The sequence below is a fragment of the Pelobates fuscus genome, chromosome 3 (assembly GCF_036172605.1).
Source record: "Pelobates fuscus isolate aPelFus1 chromosome 3, aPelFus1.pri, whole genome shotgun sequence".
NCBI lineage: Eukaryota > Metazoa > Chordata > Amphibia > Anura > Pelobatidae > Pelobates > Pelobates fuscus.
In genome coordinates this window covers 293,406,192-293,425,840 of record NC_086319.1, presented here as the reverse complement: position 1 = coordinate 293,425,840, position 19,649 = coordinate 293,406,192, and the positions used below count along the sequence as shown (strand labels likewise).

Sequence of the window (19,649 nt, the reverse complement as noted above, 5' to 3'; positions counted from 1 at the left end):
ATGTCAATGTTTTCGGCAGGTTTTATCCTCTGGTTCTGTATGACTTGGAGACAGCCACTGAAGGCAGATTTAGTGCTGCAGTTTCTCTGAATCTGCAGTGTTTAACATTGCAGCACTAAGTGCAATAGGGACAGTGCACCCAGCCCACTCCAATGAACTGAAAGGATTTGGGTGCCTATAGTGTCTCTTTAATCCAGTGCCAGGGGAAACTACCAGGATCCTCGGTGCACCCTATCTGACATCATGGAAGGTGCGCCAAGGTCCAATCAAAGGATATTCGTAGAGAAGCCTTTGGAGGATTTGACTGTCTCAGAGCACATGCATGCACTCTGAGATGGCGAAGGGAGGGGGAGGAGGAAATGGGGAGGGAGTGCGCGGATTTTAAAGGCTCTTCCTGCGAGATAGAAGCAGTTACGTCTTTTGCTGGTATGCAGTGCACACGGACAACAGACTTTATTTATTCACAGAATTGATATTAGGCAGCCTGGAACAGAGTTCTGGGCTGCCTATGATACATGTGTTTGTGGTGCAACTCGACCCCAGCACACAATTAAAAATATCTCTGGATATGCAGTGTTTCAAGCTGGAACACTGCAAATCCAGACTCCAACTACCATGTACATTCAAAAAGCAGAGATGGTGATGGTGGTTTGAATACTCTTTAACTGATTTGAAAATTGTTTAAAAGGTTTGGATTGTCTAAATTTACTCAGCTGATGCTTGTGGTTGAAACCAGGAAATGGCCAACTGCTTGTTGTTCATCAAAAATAGTATCAGTTTTTGTTTTTTGTGTCATGACTGAATCTAAATCTTTGCAGTGTTTTGCAATACAATGTGTCCCTTTTATACCTAGAACACAAAGGGAAGTTTATTTTCGGCATAGTGGATGTGTATGTACATCTAACCACTATAGAGCGCTTTAAAACGCGACAGGTAAAACAGGAAGTTGGTAATGAACCATGCTACCGGTAACTTGCACTGTACATTGTAATCCTCACAATAAATCCCTTCAGAATAGTGTCTGCTCTTTTTATTGGCAATTCTCAATTTCCTTATTCTAAATTAAGGCTTGACAAGTTTTTCCCATGATCATTGAGCCAAACAAAATTTTCTACACTTTCCAATTTTGTCCACTCTCACACTCCATTATTTCAAACTAGACTCTCACTCAACCTCTCACCGTAGGCCGTACACTCACACAGGTATGATTAGCTGTCTCCTCTGGTGCTCACAGTGACAATCTGTTCCCCTGAGTCCTATGGAGCTTGGTATGGTGAGCCCACTGTTATTTTATTTCATTCTTTGGATCCCTTACTTCTCACTACGGTGAGACAAATTCAAGTAGACAGTGAATTATTTGTTTATCAATACGTAAAGGGACACTATAGACACCAGGACAACTACAGCTTAATGTAGTTCTGGTGAGTATAATCTGTCCCTGTAGGCCTTTTCCAAGAAACTGTGTTTACATTGCTACCTAGGAACACGTCCAGTGGCAATTACTCAGACTGCCACAAGAGGTGCTTCATGGGTCAGTGCTGAAGAGCGTGCAGGACTGATATTCAGCATCGATATGCTCTGCATGGAAACGCTGAACGTTTCCCATAGGGATGCATTCTTTCAATAGATCTCTCTGAGGAGATGCTGATTGGCTTTTTGGCTGTGGCTTTTCCCCAGCTTCACCTCTTTAATCAGAATTTACTATTTTAGCCAATCCAATGCTTTCCTATAGGGAAGCATTGGATTGGCTGAGATAGTAAATTCTGATGTCTGCCAAGGAGCAGATTGTGGGCGGGGCAGACCCATGGGGCGCTGGAATAAAGGTGAGTTTTACCAATTTTTAAGAAGGACAACAAGGGTCTGGGAGGCTAAATAGTGGGTTTAATACTAGGGTCAGGAATACACATTTGGAACTCTGAGCACACACACACACGTGATGGCAGATTCCCAGTGGTTCACATTGAGCTATAGTACAGCTCATTGAGAAAGGGGAAGGTTTGGGCACTGTATCCGAGCTTACCTGCTACTCGTACTCGCTCTGTGGGGCTAATGAAAGCGGAAGAAAACATCTGAAAATCTCATAGCCAATTGGGGATTTTTGCCCCAAGTTCTAAAAGTGCTGATTTCAATAGAAATCCTCACTTTTATAAACAATCAAAAAATGTCAAGTGTTCCTAGAACTTCTAAATGGCAGAGAATTGAGCAATTATATTGCAGGAATATTATCTATACATCAAAACCTACTTAACTTAGGCTAAAGTGGTTTAAGTTGCTAAGTTCATATTTGGTATAAACATGCCTGTTTTGTATTGGTGAATGGTTTTTATATATATATATATATAGATATAGATTTTTTTATTTTTGTCTGCTTATGTTTAGCTTTTAAAACGATATTTAATTGAATTGCCACAGTTCTGTAAAGTAGGCTAGGATTCCTAGCAAGACTACAGCTAAAATATCAGAGCTGCCCAAGACCTTTACGTCCATAGATTAGCACTAGCAATTGCTCATCACACAATCTGCAACGGGTTAAATGAGTGCGTGTGTAGTCCTCAGTTGTTTTTAAAACCCTGCAGGTGTCTTTTTGTTTTCTTTCAGCTTATGCGTAATGTGGATTTTAAATTCTTTGTAGAGGTGTTTATATAGGTGATAATTTGCTAGTACTGCATTGTTTGAACTATCCATTGTTGAAGAAATGTTTGTCTGCCAGAGTGTCACTATCCTCTTCAGCACTATTACAAACTGTGAACATGAAGTTCACTAGCGAGTTATTTGAAAGGGTCACTTAAAGCACTGATAACCACCTATACTTAATGCGTGGTGTAGTATGTATAGTCTCTGTCACCTACACACTGGCTTGTAGTTTGTACGTGTAATGTGTGCATCTCATCCTTAAAGGACCACTATAGGCACCCAGACCGCTTCAGCTTAATGAAGTGGTCTGGGTGCCAGGTCCATCTAGGTTTAACACTTTTTTCTATAAACATAGCAGTTTCAGAGAAACTATGTTTATAAATGGGTTAATCCAGCCTCTAGTGGCTCTCTCATTGACAGCCTCTAGAGGGCTCCCGCGCGTATCACAGTGAGAAGACGCCAGCGTCCATAGGAAAGCATTGATAATGCTTTCCTATGGACTGGCTGAATGCGTGCGTGGCTCTTGCCATGCATTCAGCCGAAGGAGAGGAGACGGAGAGCGCCCGGCGCTGGAGGAAGAGGTAAGTTTAACCCCTTCCTCTCCATCCAGCCTGGCGGGAGGGGAACCCTGAGGGTGGGGACACCCTCAGGGCACTATAGTGCCAGGAAAACGAGTGTTTTCCTGGCAATATAGTGGTCCTTTAAAGTTTACCAGCATCGCAAACTTTTTAAAGCAAAACACATTTTATAATTACAAAAAATGCCTTAATTATTATTTTTTTTTTTTTATTGGAGATCCTTGAAGGTTATTCATATAATTCTATAAACTTAATACCTAAGCATTAATAATGAATCAATTAAGGCTTTGTTGTCATAGCAGCAGAACATTTTATCATTTTTGTAAGGGTTCAAAACTACTTTGGTAGGAAAAAATATCTGCTTATGTTTCTTTATACTGGAACCAATTTGTTATGTTTAATGAGCCTCGATTTGATCTCTCTTAGATGGTACCCACTGAAGTCAAAACCGGGGAAAAAAGAGAAGGAACGTGGGCAGATAGAAGTTGAAATCCAGTTCAAGAGAAACAACATGACTGCCAGCATGTTTGACCTGTCTATGAAAGAGAAATCTCGCTCACCTTTTGGAAAGATAAAGGACAAGCTTAAGGGAAAACATCGGGATGGTTTCCCAGATACTGCTTCTGCTATAGTTCCTAGCTCAAGCCAATACCCTGATGACAGCGATGAAGAGATGCCTGAGGCCGAAAAAAAGAAATTTAAACTGAAAACCATGTTTAACAAACCTGGACTGAAGAAGAACTCCATTTCTCAGTCCATGTCTGTCTTACCAACGTTCCAGCCTTCTTCTCAAAAAACAGTCTTAAAGCCTAGTGACTTTTCGTCAGATTTTAACCAGCAAGCATCAGGATCTCCAGTATCTGAAAGTAAATATTTGCTCACATACCAATCATACATGCATATTTTGGATGAATACTGCAATACTACCTTACTGCAATACTAAAAAAATACTGAATTTGCATAAAAGCATGATATGGAAGTGGTAAATCAGTAGTATAACAAAGGGTAGGCTGCAAAAGCAAAAACTTTTATCTGATTGTTTTTTAAAAAATTGGTCTCTAGTGATTTCTCAAACCAGAGAATAGGGACATTACTACTTGGTGAAAAAGGGTATTCAGATCAGAAACGATACCTTCTCACACGTGTAAAACAGATTTTTTTCTGGCCTCTATTAGGCCTCTTATTCCTCATGCTTGAATTTTCATTAATGTGCCTGTTGGATCATAACATGGCATGGATCTATCAGCCGTAATGTTGTGGTATTGGTCCCTGGCTGGGCTCTTAGAGAGCTACAATTAGAAATAGACTTAAAAGTATTTATAGTCCTCCTATAGTACGCTCATCTTCTTTTAAAAAGTTCTGTTTATATAAAAAAAATAGTAAAAGTTGGTGCATTCATAGGACTGCTTAACCTCTTTAATAGAGCACATGTGGTGAGGTTACCATACCATTTAACGTTTTGGTTCTGTTCAAAATAGAGATAAAGTATCTTTCTTTTAAGTTGGGATATGAGAGCCTCAACCTGTTTTTGCTTTTTTCCCTCCCTTTTATTTTAGGGAAATTCCCACATCTTCCTGTGATAATGACCCACAAAAGAACAGCAAGTGCTGATACCAAGCAACTGAACCAAATAACCTCAAACAACAAGAAAGAAGGGCTCTCTCTCTTCAGTGGCATGAGGTCCAAGAATGATCCCATCACTCGCTCCAACCTATGCATCAATGGGAATCATGTATATATGGAACAGACTGAACCAAGAAGCGAAAGTCCTAAAGACGGCTCTCACAGCAACTCCCCACAAATCTCTAGAAAAACTCCACTTTATGCCTCTGCTGAAAACCTGTCTTCTAAACCCTCCAAAGAAACTGTAACCACATCAAATAACATTCCAGAAAATGTGCTATCCTCCTCTTCCTCTAGTGATTCCGTCAAGTCTTTGACATTACCAGCCCAACAAAACTCCAGAGCTGAAGAACCCAGATCCAAAAGTCCTCCTCTGGTAGCAGATGTGCCAAAAGAACCTAAGGAAAACAAAAAGCAGGAGAACAAGATGTCAACCTTGTTGTCAATGATGACTGGGAGAAAAGACGCACCTAAAACAGAAGTAGAAAATGTGCCTGAAATGCCCGTAAAGAATGATAGACAAAAGGTTAACAGTAATGTAAACATGGAAGTACCACACGATCAAAGCAAAAAGGCCTCACTGAATCCATTCCAGGATGACCTGATAGAAGAACAGTCTGAGCAGCCACCTCAGCCTTTAGAGAGAACTTCTAAAACATCAGCAGTTAAACCCAGGTTGGTAATTTGTCTGTGCAATGTTAGCTGAAAGATATTTAAGGTTACTTTTTATATATTTTGTTACATTAAAACCTTCCATAGAACATCCAAGTAATTGCGAGATACCAACTCACATATATTACTCACATGCACGTTCATTCTTTCTCATGCTCCGGTTTTGTTTTAGCTTAATGACTACTTGTCTCTTCACTTTACAGTCAATTTACTGCACCTGCTATACTTTTATGTCTGTTACACTGCAAGATAATTGGTAGTCTTCTAAACTTATGTAGTAGCCATGTGATAGGATTTTTAGGGTAAGCTAAAGATGTCTAACTGGTTGTTCTGCTGGACATAATAACATGCTTCAGAAATATTAAATAATAATAATTTTGTCCCACTTTTATGCAACGTAACATTTGTCTTGAATGTTCAGCTTTACCAAAGCTACTGACAATTGCTTCTGAAGCGGTAAAAGGAGTGTACTGTTGGATAAAGGAAATAAGTGAGGGGGAAATAAAGGATTGTAAAGAAAATGTATTTCTGACATTTGCAATGTATGCATCATTGCTGTCTTGAAACACGTTCTGATAAAGAGGTGTGTTGTGTGAAAATAATGAAAACACTGGATGAATATCCTCCACTGTATTTTTATTTTTTCTCTTCTAAATATGTTTATCTGAGACAGATCACAGTATAACAACAACAGGATTTGAATTGCAGTTAATCCTTTAGAGAGCTTGTACCAATTTGGCTGTTACAAATGGGTTAAGTGTTTTAACACAACCGAATCCCACTTACCCATACAGATATTTTTGAAAACTAATGAACAAGTAAAGCATTGAGTTCTCCCAAGTTATTTCACAAATACAAAATTCCAGGAAAGCCGGAGGAATTGCATCCATAGCCACATTGCCTTGATCTAACCACTGCAGTCAGCTGTAGTGTTCACAGTGCTTTAAATGTCTCTATAAAGTTATTCTGATCTATTTATTCCAGATCCAGCACTGACAAAATTGGTAGCCATTCAAACCTTCATATCATAAAGTATGATCTCTAGTTACCATGAGGAAATCATTCTGTAAAATTATAATGCAGCACTGTCACGCCGAACTTGCCTTTCTCCTATTTTTTTTTCTTCTGACAGAATCTGTTCTTTTCTTTATTTATGATCTATTTTTGTTTAAAACATAACACCAAGTAAGCACTACTTTATCTTGTGTATTTTTCCCTACGCTTGACTGTCTCTGACACAAGGAGGAGCTTAAGTCCGTTCCATTTTCTGTGTCCAGGCGAATGGGTGACACAGGAAAAGGAGCTTACTTCAGATGGGCGTGACTGTGCCGCTGAGGTTGCTGAGGGAGGCACAGTTGCAAGGCTTCCCTATAGTAACGCTTGCAACCAGCCTGCTACTGTAATCATTTTGTGTTACCTGCAAGTCTACATCTTGAGTGTATATGTATATATATATGTGTGTGTGTGTATATATATATATATATATATATATATATATATATATATATATATATACATATATATGCGCAACTTTGGTTAGATAGTGAAAACGGTTATTTTACATGGTCTTCACTGCTTCTGTGCAGAACGTGAAGCAGGAAAGACCACAGTTTACACTTTCTGTCGCAAGGTGCATGTATATGGCGTAGGGATATAGATATGTCAGTCACCATAACCACTTCTGGTTTAAATAATTTATATTGCACTATGCACCATGATTGTGAAACTAATGGTACTTTAATCCCAAACAGCAATTGGTCTGAATTGTAACAATAGGGACCTCAAAACAGCGGTTCAGATATTTCCATGTAACTGTTAAGAAGGAAAAATATACCAGTGGTTCTACATGATGATTTGAATTTTTCACAGAAAACTGAAATGTGTAGGGGGAAAAAGCAACCAACGACACTGTGAATGAGTGTTATAGATTGTTAGTTTTAGTGTATATTGCTTTTTTTAAAACCTAGGGAATAGGCTTTAATAGAAACAAGACTAAATCTGCAGTTCAGTCCTAGCTGGAGGGCCAGTGATAGGTATCCAGTCATGGGTGTAGTTGCACATATCCTTTTTTTTTTTTTTTTTAAATTAATCATTGACATGGGTATGAAGTCACTGGGCCCCAGGCCAAATAACACACCTAACTAATGTTTCGTCCTTGAATGAGGAAGTATGTCTGCACCTTGTTTTTATTTATTTTTTTTATTTTGAGTTTCTTCTCTGAACATTCCTCCCCCCTTCTCCTGATAGATTTTAAGCATTGGTAAATCCCTTTTTTCCAAGGAATATATTTAACTCAAGATACTCTAAATTCCATAACCTTTTAAGGCACTTGTTGCTATACTAGAACGCATTTGTTATGCAGCATTATACAATGTATATTTGGACTGATCAGTCTACAGTGACTTTTGCCCTTCATAAATGTTGGGTAAGTGACGTTTTACTGACCTTTGAATAATATGTGATTACGTATATGTGCAAAACAGGCGGTGCCTGACTGTCTTGTAAAGTCATTATGAAAATATAAGCAAACGTCGCAAGAGTGTGCAGCAGTTGACCGCTATAGATTCACCTTTAATGTAAAAAACATATCCCGCTGGAGGTGATTAATTAGCCATATTGGGTGTGGAGAAAAGTAAGTAAATCCACAAAGAAGCCTAGTGATAACATCTGTTTGCAGTTGCATGATTTAAATAAAATGTAAGTGTGATTCAGAGGTTTAGCATGGATGAAGTTTGCTGTAAATTCAGATTAAGTATCCATTTATAAACTAGAAGGACTATTAAGAAGCTAAAGTGTACACAAATAGAATTTAGTTGATCACTTGTATAGCGCTGCAACGCTAAATACACTGTAAGGACTGATTTGCAAGTTTAAGGTACTTTCATATTAACCAAACTATGAATCACGATACTTTTTTCCCTAAAGACAATTTAGAAGCATTGGTTACAAATTGGTGATTCCTTATTTGCCACACCTAGTATTGCTTTAAAAAATAAAAAAATATTACTTTCTCAGTCTTTTTACACCACTTTTTAGAGACCGATGAAAATATCCATACAGTTAATTTAAACTATTTAAAAAATTTTTTTTTGCAATGGTGAAGTTTGGTAGCTTGGCTAAAAGATAAACATAATAGTGAAAAGGGCCTAAACTAAGAATGTTAGTTAGTTTGTTCAATAAAACATGGTTAAAATAATTTCCAATGGTCTAAATTTCTACATAAAGTACTGTTAATTTTCGATACCCTGTACAATGAAACAGGCAACTACAGATGTGGTCATGTTATGACTGGAATTTTCCACTGATCTCAGACGAAACCTTTTAAAGTGCAGGTTTTAATGCTGTGTTTTAGAATGTATAAGGAAATGTATCCCTATCTGCGAGGCAACTGACCTGCAGATTTTATTCTGTCCTCTTTACAGACTGGACGTGTCTTCAGAGGCTGAAACCAAAGCCAAGCTCTCTTCTTCATCTCCGTCTAACCCCTCTTTTCTTGAAGCTTCTTTTTATGGTGGTCTTAATGCTCCATTCACTGCATCAAAGTTAGACAAAGAAAAGTTTTCTCAAAATAAGTCTGCCTTATCAGAGTCTCCTGACATATCCAACTCCATTTCTGGTCCCTCTCTAAATAAAGGTCTTCTGTCCCCTTCAGAAAGCTCAGCTATTCCAGAGACCGAGGGCAATAGTGAGGGATCATCTGAACCCTCCGATTCATATGAAAAACCTTCTTTGCCTTTGTTTTGGAGATCAGGTGTATCCCAAAACAAACCATCTGAGCCCAAAGAGGTTCAGGTTGTTGCTCCATTCAGTGAAAAAAACAAGGTAAAAAAGACATATGTAAAATCCCTCCTTGACCAGATCAAAGGTAAATCTACAAGCACATCTCCTACTGATGCAGTAGATGTAGATTTAGTCAAGGGGATCTTGCCTAGTCTTCAGGATACCCCTCTCGACCAGGATGAAGATTCCTTTATGGACCACAAACCAGCTCCAGTAGTCAACAAGCTTGTAGATGAAGAGAGTGATTTTTTTACTATACATTCAGATGGACGTAAGGCAGAGTTGGAGACATTTGATGGAAAATTACTTGATTCTGTATCCCAGTATATGAAAGAACCTCCAAAGCCATCACCGAGAACCCAAACCCTTCCAAAAAAAGAGGAAATCGTAGAGGAGTTGAAACCCATACCCCCAAAACCTGCACCTAGGAGTGCCTCTAAAGCAAATAAAATACCTGCGGAATCTGTGTCTGAGGGTGTGCAGTCTTCCCAGTTAATGGATAAATTCCAGAATGATGAACATGTAAACACAGAGCAGGCATCTCGTGTTGGTTCTTCAATGATTACTAGCACAGTACAGTCAGCCCAGACAGTGGCTAACATGAAGATGGCAATGCCATTTAATGAAGACTTAAGTTATAGGTTAGATGAACTTCCAGTCATTCCTGAGAATCCAGAAGGTACTTCAGATGATGAACAGCTTGACAGTAAAAATGTTGCCATAGTGGACAACGCTTCAAGGTCTAAAACATCAGTTCTGCCTCTTGTTGAAGCAACTCCATATATTACAAAACCTACAAATACTAGTTCTTCAAAATCTGAAAGAAAGGATATTGATGTTGAGAAAAAGGACAAGCAAAATGAGGTTACCAAAGTTTTGACAGAAAAGTCCTTCCATGATGTTCCAGATGGTGCAATGGAGAGATCTTCTAGTAAAGATGATATAGACCGTAAAGGGAATGAGAGCAGTGATTCCACCCACCCTTCTGATTGTTTTCCTCATACTAACTCTCTTCTGAGCTCTTCCCCCGTCACCTCCGTATCTCTTCCAACCACTAACTCTAACACACACCAAGCACAGTCCCCGGCAAACACTGATGGTTCACAAAAAGAGGATAACTCTGGCAAGAAGAAGCTGCTCCGGGCATGGGTTTCACCCTCTGAGACACATCCAATCCCTACCGTTCAGAGCAGTGGAGCAGTGTCTTCGAGGCAAAGGTGAGAACATCTGCATTCTTTGTTCATTGGTTCTATTTTTGCTTTTTATATTCCATAATAAATGCATTTAAAGATTACATCCCAACTAATCCATATAATAAAACGGTCTGGGTTTTGTATGTCATGTCCTTCTGGACAAATATCATAGGAGAAAATGTAATCTCCATAGCCCTTAAATTTTAAAATATTCAATTAAAAATAACTGCTCAAGGGTCACTGATCCTTCTAAACATAAAATATCAGGCAGTTGTAAGCAAATCAAATACTGATAATGTATGTCCATTAGGAGTGGTAAAGTAACTAATGAAATTATCCTCCTGAGTGCTCCACTTTCAGGACTTTGTCCCAGAATCATACTTAACCCAGATGTCTATTATATATATATATATTAAAAAAAAAATCTCAGCAGTTTGTGAGCTGCTATTGCATGTCTCTAAAACAATTTTATTGTATTGCAATCTATTTTTAATTAGGTAATGATAAACTGGTGGACTTTGTTTAGAAGAAGAATGTAGAATGGGTTTTATACTATTTAATTTTAACGTTTTTGGGATGGTCTTTTTATTATAGGCCACCTTAAGTTCAGATGGTCTGATATATGCAAGCTGTGCTAATGTTTATTTATTTTTTTTTTTAAATATATTTTAGCTCAAAGCACATTAGTCACGAGGTGTGTTGTTGGTTCCTTCAGGTGATTTGGCCTATTTGCTTTTATTTTCCTTTCCTCTGAAGTAATTGATGGGCTTGCAGTGAAAGCTGCTTTGTTTTTTTCGTCAAAAACATTGTTTTGGTGATGGAAAAGAGGAGCGACTTATGGAAATTGATATACATTTTAATGTTTCACATAGAATTTATAAACTTGACAATTATAAACTTGATTTTTAGCCTGAGTTTGTCCTCCACTAATAATGTGGAAGACTCTTCATGTAGCGTATACATAAACTTCTGCAAGACTACAAATGAAGCCTTTTTTTTTTCTTTTTATTTATTTATTTATTTTTATTTTTTTTATTTTTTTTTTACACACAGCCATTCTGACCCTTAAAGGAACACTATAGTCACCAGACTAACTACAGCTTAATGTAGTTGTTCTGGTAAATATTGTTAGTGCCTGCAGGCTATTTGCTGTAAACACTGTGTTTACATTGCTAGATAGGAACACCTCCATTGGCGACTACTAGAGGTTCTTCCAAGCTCTGCATGGAGACGCTGAACTTCCCCATAGAGATGCACTAATTCTACTCCTGTTACATCATGAGGGAGGCATGGCCTCCTCCACTATGTCCCAATCCAATGCTCCTCATAGAGGAGAATAGGGGTTATGATGTGCATGTGGATCCTAGCTGCCCTATAGGAATACATTGAAGCAATGATTTGCAATGGGCTTCTGCGTCACACAGCAGAGTATTACTTGGTCAGTGTCATGGAAGCTCCTCCATCGCAGTTTCTAAACAAAGAAAACAAAAAAACTGCAAGGTTAAAAGGACCGGACCACTGCACCCAGGCCGCATCTTTAAAAGATTACTAAAATTACCCAGGCCACTTAATCTTAAAGCTTATACAGTTCATAAGGCATTTATCAATCTGTCACTACATTGCCAGTAGTATATAATGTGGCATGTCTTGTTTTACTCCAATATGCCAGCAGTGTCTTATGAATGTTAAGTGTCTGCAGCATTGCTGTGTTGGTATGTAAAGCCTCTGCTCTGTATATTTAAGTACATTCTGAGAACTGCGTGAGAATGCCACCCATTTTTATTACAGGAAGTAAAATAGTTTCACACCTTTTGTGCTGGTCATGATTTCACCCTCCATGTCAGTTTCCGGAAAAAGATGTAAAGAGTGTGATGGCAGCAGCTAATCTGCATCAGTCTGCAACTGCTTTACAATAATGCCCCACTAATCACCATCAAATCATTTATTGGATGAGAAATGATGAATTATTATTTTTAAAAAATTTTTAAACAGTTTTGAGAGTTTTTATTTTGAATTCCTTTCAGCAAACCAATGCATCACAATTGCTAGATGGTTAAAAGGAACAATAATACTGCTCTCAATCAGAACTACCATTTTAAAGTTCTTCTGTTTATTCACATCATATTCAACTCTTGCTGTCACATAGTATATTATGAACACAGTAGCCCGATTTCTAGCGGCTCCGCTTGGCTTATAACCTTTTTACATTTGTTTTCCTCCTACTTAATAATGGCAATATTCACTCTGTATTCTGCCACGCCTATACATTACAGTATTTCTCATATTCCTTCAGTTATACCTGGAAAATGTGGAGATCAACGTACTTGGCATATAGCAAAGGCTGAATGTGTGTAAAATCTGGGAGGTGGGAAACAACTGTGCAGCTTTATTTGATTGATCATAAAACAGACAAAGAGTTTAAAATTGCCTGAGCCAAGTGTTTTTGTATAATGACAATAGATATATTTCTTCTTTTGATTTACGGCAGAGTGGACAGCTGTAGGAAACTGACAGAGCATCATGTGAAATTTAGTCAACAAATACCTGCAGTGCCACTGTTGACTTCCACTGTATCAATTTAAAGGACCACTATAGGGTCAGGAACACAAACATGTATTCCTGACCCTATAGGTTTAAAGCCACCCTGGTCCCCTCATGCCTCCGTAAATATAGTAAAATCTTACTTGTATTCAAGTCTGGAGCTACTTGCTTTGTCCCGGTTTCCTTTTGACCTGCCCACTGCCTGCTGACATCAGCAGAAGTGGTAGCCTGATCCAATCCCAATGCTTCCTTATAGGATTGGCTGAGACTGACAAAGAGGCAAATCAGGGGCAGAGCCAGCACAATTCAAACACAGCCCTGGCCAATCAGCATCTCCTCATAGAGATGAAATGAATCTATATGAGGAAAGTTCAGTGTCTGCATGCAGAGGGAGGAGATACTGAATGTTTGGATGCATTTTAGGATCTCTAACAGCTATCTAAGGAGTGGCCAGTGAAGTTATCACTGGGCTGTAATGTAAACACTGCATTTTCTCTGAAAAGACCTTGTTTAAAGCAAAAAGCCTGAAGGGAATGATTCTACTCACCAGAACAAATTCAATAAGCTGTAGTTGTTCTGGTGACAATAGTGTCCCTTTAACACAGAAGTTATGATGTGTAGAAAGAAATGACGTTTGATTTGTATGTAGTTGTATTGCTGACCGGTATAAGTATGTGCTAGTAGCAGCAGACAAATGGTTAATTGCACAGTTTGAGTTGGCACCTCCGTATCCTGGGTACAGGAAGCATTTATAAAACGTCCTGTCTGGTCCAGTCCTAGTTAAGAGGAACATTTTGTGCTAAACGGTTCAGCAATTCTAAGGCGTGTAATACCTGTATGAATTCTTGCTGTTTGTTCAGGTTTTTTATGTTGTTGCATACCAACACAATTGTTACCTTTTACCATTGATAGGTCGATGTTTTGTTCTGAACTATGTCTATGTATGTAAAGTCTTTCAGACTCCAGTGCCACCTTCATATACTAGCACTAAATAATAGCTGCTTCGTAGGTAAGTAATTTAATGCAGTCACCAGAGTGTAATGACCTCAAATGCAGCTCTAAACAAGTTTTACCAGTTTGCTCTCACACTGGACGGATCCGTCGATGTCCTTTAGAGAGTTCTAATTTAGTATGGTTTAATTGAATTTAAAATCCTCATTCAATAATTCATTATTAGACGATGATAATTATTTTGAGTAATTTACGGTTTCACTGATTTTAATTCTTCATTAATTTTTTTTTTCCCCGCTTATCTGCTTTGTAACTTTTGAAGTTTGGATAATTTTCTAATTTACAGATTAAAGATTATTCTGGTGGGTCATCTCTTGCCTTTATTAATATATATTATGTTTTCTTCCTTGCACCACATCCCAATATCTGGTCAATGTCACTTTGTTCTCCTCTGTCCATGATTTCTGTAGAATTATTTAGAATGATTGGTGGGTAAATTAGGTTGGCCTCTGAAAAGTTACCTCCAATGCCAAAGTTTATGTAAACTTGATTTACATAATGTTAGTCCCCAAGGAGTAACTAGAAATCACAGGGCCCTTGTGTGAAAACTGCCATTCCCCCCACACCCCATACGTTGACCAGATACACATATAGACAGACAAATACACATGCAGACACACACACACACACACACACACACCCCTAAGAGCATGGGCCACCGCACGTGTTCTACCGCAACACACCCCTGGGGTGGTGGGCCCGGTAGCAGCTGCGACCGCCGTAGTTCCACCACTGGTTAGTCCCTAGTTTGGCTTTATTGTTCTACACTAAAGATAAAGGGGAACTGGAGGGACAAAAATTAATATTTTTTTAATTACAAAAACAAAAACCAGCGGCACTTTTAATCTCCCTTGAATGCAACAGTTCATGTTGACTGGCATCAACAATAACCCCCAACAGCTGGAGTGCCACATAATAAAATCACTGTATAGACAATATACCATATTGTTCTTTTCCTGTAGTAGAATGTTACTGAATTTGCTGGCCTTTAACAAAATGGTTGTCTAATGGGTACATTATAGATGGGAGTCCTCAAAAAATACATCACAGTTAGAAATACCAGGGATAATGTATTGGTATCCATGGCATCTAAAGGTTGTCTTCGAAGTGGAGGATTTATCAAAACCCAAAATGTTTTTTACTTTGCAGAACTAATCCAGTGAAGCCAATGAACGCTTCTCAAAACAAGCCCTCTTCCACCTTCTCACAGCCCATCAAAGGTTACGAGAATGCATTGAACACTGTCAAGGTAATGTAATCTTTATAAATAAAACTCTATTGCCATTATTATGGCAGTACACACTTTCATGAAGCAACATTGTGTTGCATTAACTTATTACAGCAAGTCTGCCACTTTCAGGGATCTTTGTGTGTTTTGCAAAAACCCCACAGGTGACCTCTCTCCTCGGGGATGAAGTGGCCACATTGTGCAATAGGAGGTAGTTACTTTAGTTACCTGAAGCTGTCCCTCGCTGCTGCTGCCATCTTCTTGGGGACATTATTCAGCTACTGGAAAACTGTGCGGCCTATGGAGGATCCTGCAAGATCGTGGGATCTTCCATAGATCATGTCTTACAATGAGCTAGAGCTAGACAATACAGCTATTTGACTGACTGCTACTGGAAATTGACAAACCTTGACAGTGAAGCTCCTCAGGTTTGTCCGGAAGTCCCAACCTTATCTTATTTGTATTTGTTGGAACTCCAATGAAATTCCAGTACAGTCAGTACTATAACTTTGTAAGATATTGAGAAGAGACAGAGCCACTATAACCCACATTTGGGGAAATCAAAGCTGTCCATAAAATTCCCTTTTACCAAAAAAAAAAAAAACCCATGGCCAAATCAATGAAGCTACAGACACTCCCATGAGAACAGATATTGTGTATTTTTCCTCTTGGAACTGGAAGCTATGCTAGTTGTAAAAGTGGCTACTAATGTTTTCATAGAACACACAAAACTCAAGTTGTTCTCTTTTCTAACAGGCTTTCTAGCCAAAACTGATGCAGGCAATATTCTTACTGAAAGCATAGTGTAAACACTACTTTTTTCATGTAATGTAAAACAGTCAGTCATTTTAATTGATTTGATACTAAGCCTTAAGATTCAATTTTACATTTGGTTTCTAGTTGATCACTCAACAAATAAAGTTGACTTGTCAAAATAAGATGTTTCTCCTAATTCTTAAATGAATGTTTGTCCTCTCTGCAGAAATACGACACCTCTGACCCAGCCTCTGCCTATGCACAGCTCACACATGATGAGCTTATACAGCTAGTTTTAAAACAAAAAGAAACCCTTACAAAGAAAGAAGCACAAGTGCGGGAGTTGGAGGATTACATTGACAATCTGCTGGTTCGGGTCATGGAGGAGACGCCCAACATCTTGCGGAATGGAGTACCTCTAAACAAGAAGGCTGGCAAAGTTTAAAATCCAGGCTCACCAACTGGCAAGAACTGACTGCACTGCTCATTTTCAGTGTGATAACATAATGGGGTCGCACAGCTTACCACTTGGTTTTTGGGGAAGAGCTGAAGTATAATCTACCCAGATTATGTTAACTAGAATGAGTGAATCTTATCTCCTTATTGCTTTAATAGAACGATTTACGTGTTAATTTATCTAAAGGAATATTCAACTTTTCCATTGCTATTCAGGTTAACTTTACTAACCTTACAAAATAGCCACGCAGGCATTATTTTGTTAGTCAGTAAGAGCCTTGTGCCTTTTTGTGGGTACTGTTGGTAAGTAAACTATTTACTTAAACCTGCATGTGGTGGAATTTCCCACCACTATGGACTTCCTCTTCTAGTGCCTTTAGACTGTGTGCTTTGTATGGACATCCAATAATGGTCCATCAACTCTTTTAGAATTAATTAAATCCAAGCTGCTGACTGAAGATGCTGTCACAGCAATATTTGTTTCACTTTAATTAGGGTGGTAATTACTTGGTGATGGTCAGTGTGCAATAAGTCTTTACAGGATGTATTCAAGTTCAGGGCCTTTCACAAAAGATACAATTATCTGCTAAATTCTTTAGTTTGGGATGCCAAACTATCTTACATGCACATTGGTGGCTGTAGAGCCTCCTGAGTAAACTACCATTAATCCTGGAATGCCTTGCTGACATATTTAACTCGGTACGTTAAGCTTCCACCTTCTCAGAGACCTCACACGAAGTACTACTTTCCTTTAGATCAATCGCATAAGTATTTAAAACTAATAGTCTACATTTGCTACTTGTATATACGTTGGTCTGCAAACACTGTAAATAGATCAGGATATCTTCCTACTTTTTCACTTGCCACATTCTTTAAATTAAGAATTGTATATTTCTAGCTTTTTTTTTTTTCTTCTGTATTTTTAAATGAACAAATTCCTTTCTGTCAATGAAGACAGTACTTGTGTTGCAAAGACAATCTTACCATAGATTTCACATACCTAATAATAATAATAAATTATCTTTGGATACATACCAGGTCAGATTACAGAATTCTATTACACATAATTGATAGTTAATATATTTTTTGCCATACCAGGCCTTTAACTTTTCTACAAATGTGCCACCAGCTTTCTGGTGAAAATGAGACCTCATTGTGATTATACATGTACTGGGCTTATAAAGCCTTAAGCAGTGGAGTAGAAAGATACCTATGCACTTGGGAAACAAACTGCTTTGACTAATCAAGGCTGACTTGAGAGGCTTACACAACTTGACCACAGAGTACCACTGAACTGCCAGGGTTGCAGAATTTGTGTAACAGAAAGTGATATGGTTTGAAGGACAATCTTATCAACATTGTAGAGAGCATTTATTTCTGTGCTAATTTGTTTTTTGACATTAAGGAAAGTGTTTTTGAATCTTTGAAGTTATATTTGGTTCTTTGTTGATTTGTCTTTATGTATGTGTTTGCCAGATTCCGCCTTGCATTAGTCTGTATGTCCGGTGCAGGATGTGGTCTATTATAATTTCCCTAATGTGCAATTATCAAGGATGCAGTGCCTATTGACATGGGAAATTCTGGTGGCATATGCATATGTTTGACAAATATAACCTGCTTCCAAGAAATATCTTGCAAGGCGTTTTGAATATTATAATCCACTGACTTACTGTTTAACCAATTCATTTTACATTATATCTTAAAACATATCTTAAAACTGTTTTATCTCACATGTAGTGCTTTGAAACTGTATTTTTTTTTTTAATTTTTTTTCTTTTTTTAATTGGACAACTCCAAGACAAATCTTGAGAGAGACTGTGTAGGAAGTGATGCTGAGATTTGACTGAAATATAAGGTTCATATGCATTCTCCAACACAGAACAATGGTTTATTCATATCACTAAATATTGTCCCCTATTTTGCCTAATGTAATCTTTAGTAAATTTAGAATGCTTGCTATGCAGTCAGTGACTCTTGTGGCCTATCTGGTAACCCAGTCAATAATGGTAAGAGCACTGTGGCTACAGTGCTTCCTTGCTCAACACAATTGTAAGTAAATGGTTTATAAAAAAATAAAACGTAGAATTGTTGGTGGTTTGGCGCTTTTATGGACCAGAGGTTTGGACCAGAGGTTTCGACCTCGGATGACCACATTATCCAGAGAACAAACTGTGGTTTTTATAGGGGTGGACGAGTGCTGAGACATGAGGAAGTCAAAGAGATAAATGTATCATTAGATGATGTATATTTCTCTACAGCAATTACATTAGAGGACTAAATCATTTGGATATATTTAATATAATAATCACTTGAATAAACATCTGAGAAATGTTTTGACAAATGTCATGGAAACCTTTAGAAAGACCTTGACATTAAAGCACTTTCTCTGATTTGATCTTCCCACCAATCACAGTGCCTATTTAAGTGTTGAAGTTTGTTTTCCAAAGATAAGAAGGTTTTAATGTAATATTTACTTCACACCCCCCTCCCAATACATTCCTAAACATGAGTGGCAGTGTGCCTTCTAAGGACAGATGACCTGCTGGCCTCCAGCACTTTAACAAGACTGCAGATATAGAATGTATACACTGGAATTTTTGTAGTGATGATCTATTTATAAAGATATTGAATATGTATTTTTTTTGGATCTGAAAATGAAACTATTTACCATAATTGTCTCGTGTCTGTTTCTTAGTGTGTGCTAAATGGTCTATTTTCTATGCAATATACATGAGGTTCTTTAAACTTTTTTTTTTTTTTTTTTTACTTACTTGAAATAAGTGTAACCCTTGCATGTCAATCACTCAGACCTATACACAGAGCAAATATAAATATATTAAATTAAAATATCCTAGTTTAACTGTCTGATTCCATTAATCACATAATCTAGGCTATGTTTTTGTAGCTAATGCAGGAGACAAATTGCATATGGGATGCATACCAGATTAGTAGGAACAGTGGGTTTGAGGGCTCTGCTCAGATAAGCTTACATTCAAAATGGAGTTTGGTATAGTGACACAAAGTGTAGGTTGCTAGAATAGCATTCACGTAGGGCTTAGCTCTCCCTCTCTCTCTCTCTCTCTTTTCCCCCCCCCCCCCCCAAAAAAAAACAAATCAGTAAAGCATATCAATTAAACGGTTAGTGAAGAAATTAGTTATTTAAAAAAAAAAAAGGGG

General features: G+C 38.0%; 1 protein-coding gene across 1 annotated transcript in view; it reads left to right on the top strand.

Annotated features, from left to right (window-relative positions):
- Positions 1 to 19,321, top strand: part of RAB11FIP1 (RAB11 family interacting protein 1) — a 46,300-nt gene extending 26,979 nt beyond the window's left edge. The window contains exons 2-6 of the mRNA XM_063448685.1: positions 3,639 to 4,078; positions 4,769 to 5,510; positions 8,930 to 10,504; positions 15,182 to 15,281; positions 16,243 to 19,321. Coding sequence (XP_063304755.1) covers positions 3,639 to 4,078; positions 4,769 to 5,510; positions 8,930 to 10,504; positions 15,182 to 15,281; positions 16,243 to 16,461 — 3,076 coding nt within the window. The 3' untranslated portion in view covers positions 16,462 to 19,321. The remainder of the gene's footprint in view (positions 1 to 3,638; positions 4,079 to 4,768; positions 5,511 to 8,929; positions 10,505 to 15,181; positions 15,282 to 16,242) is intronic.
- Positions 19,322 to 19,649: the final 328 nt, after the last annotated feature.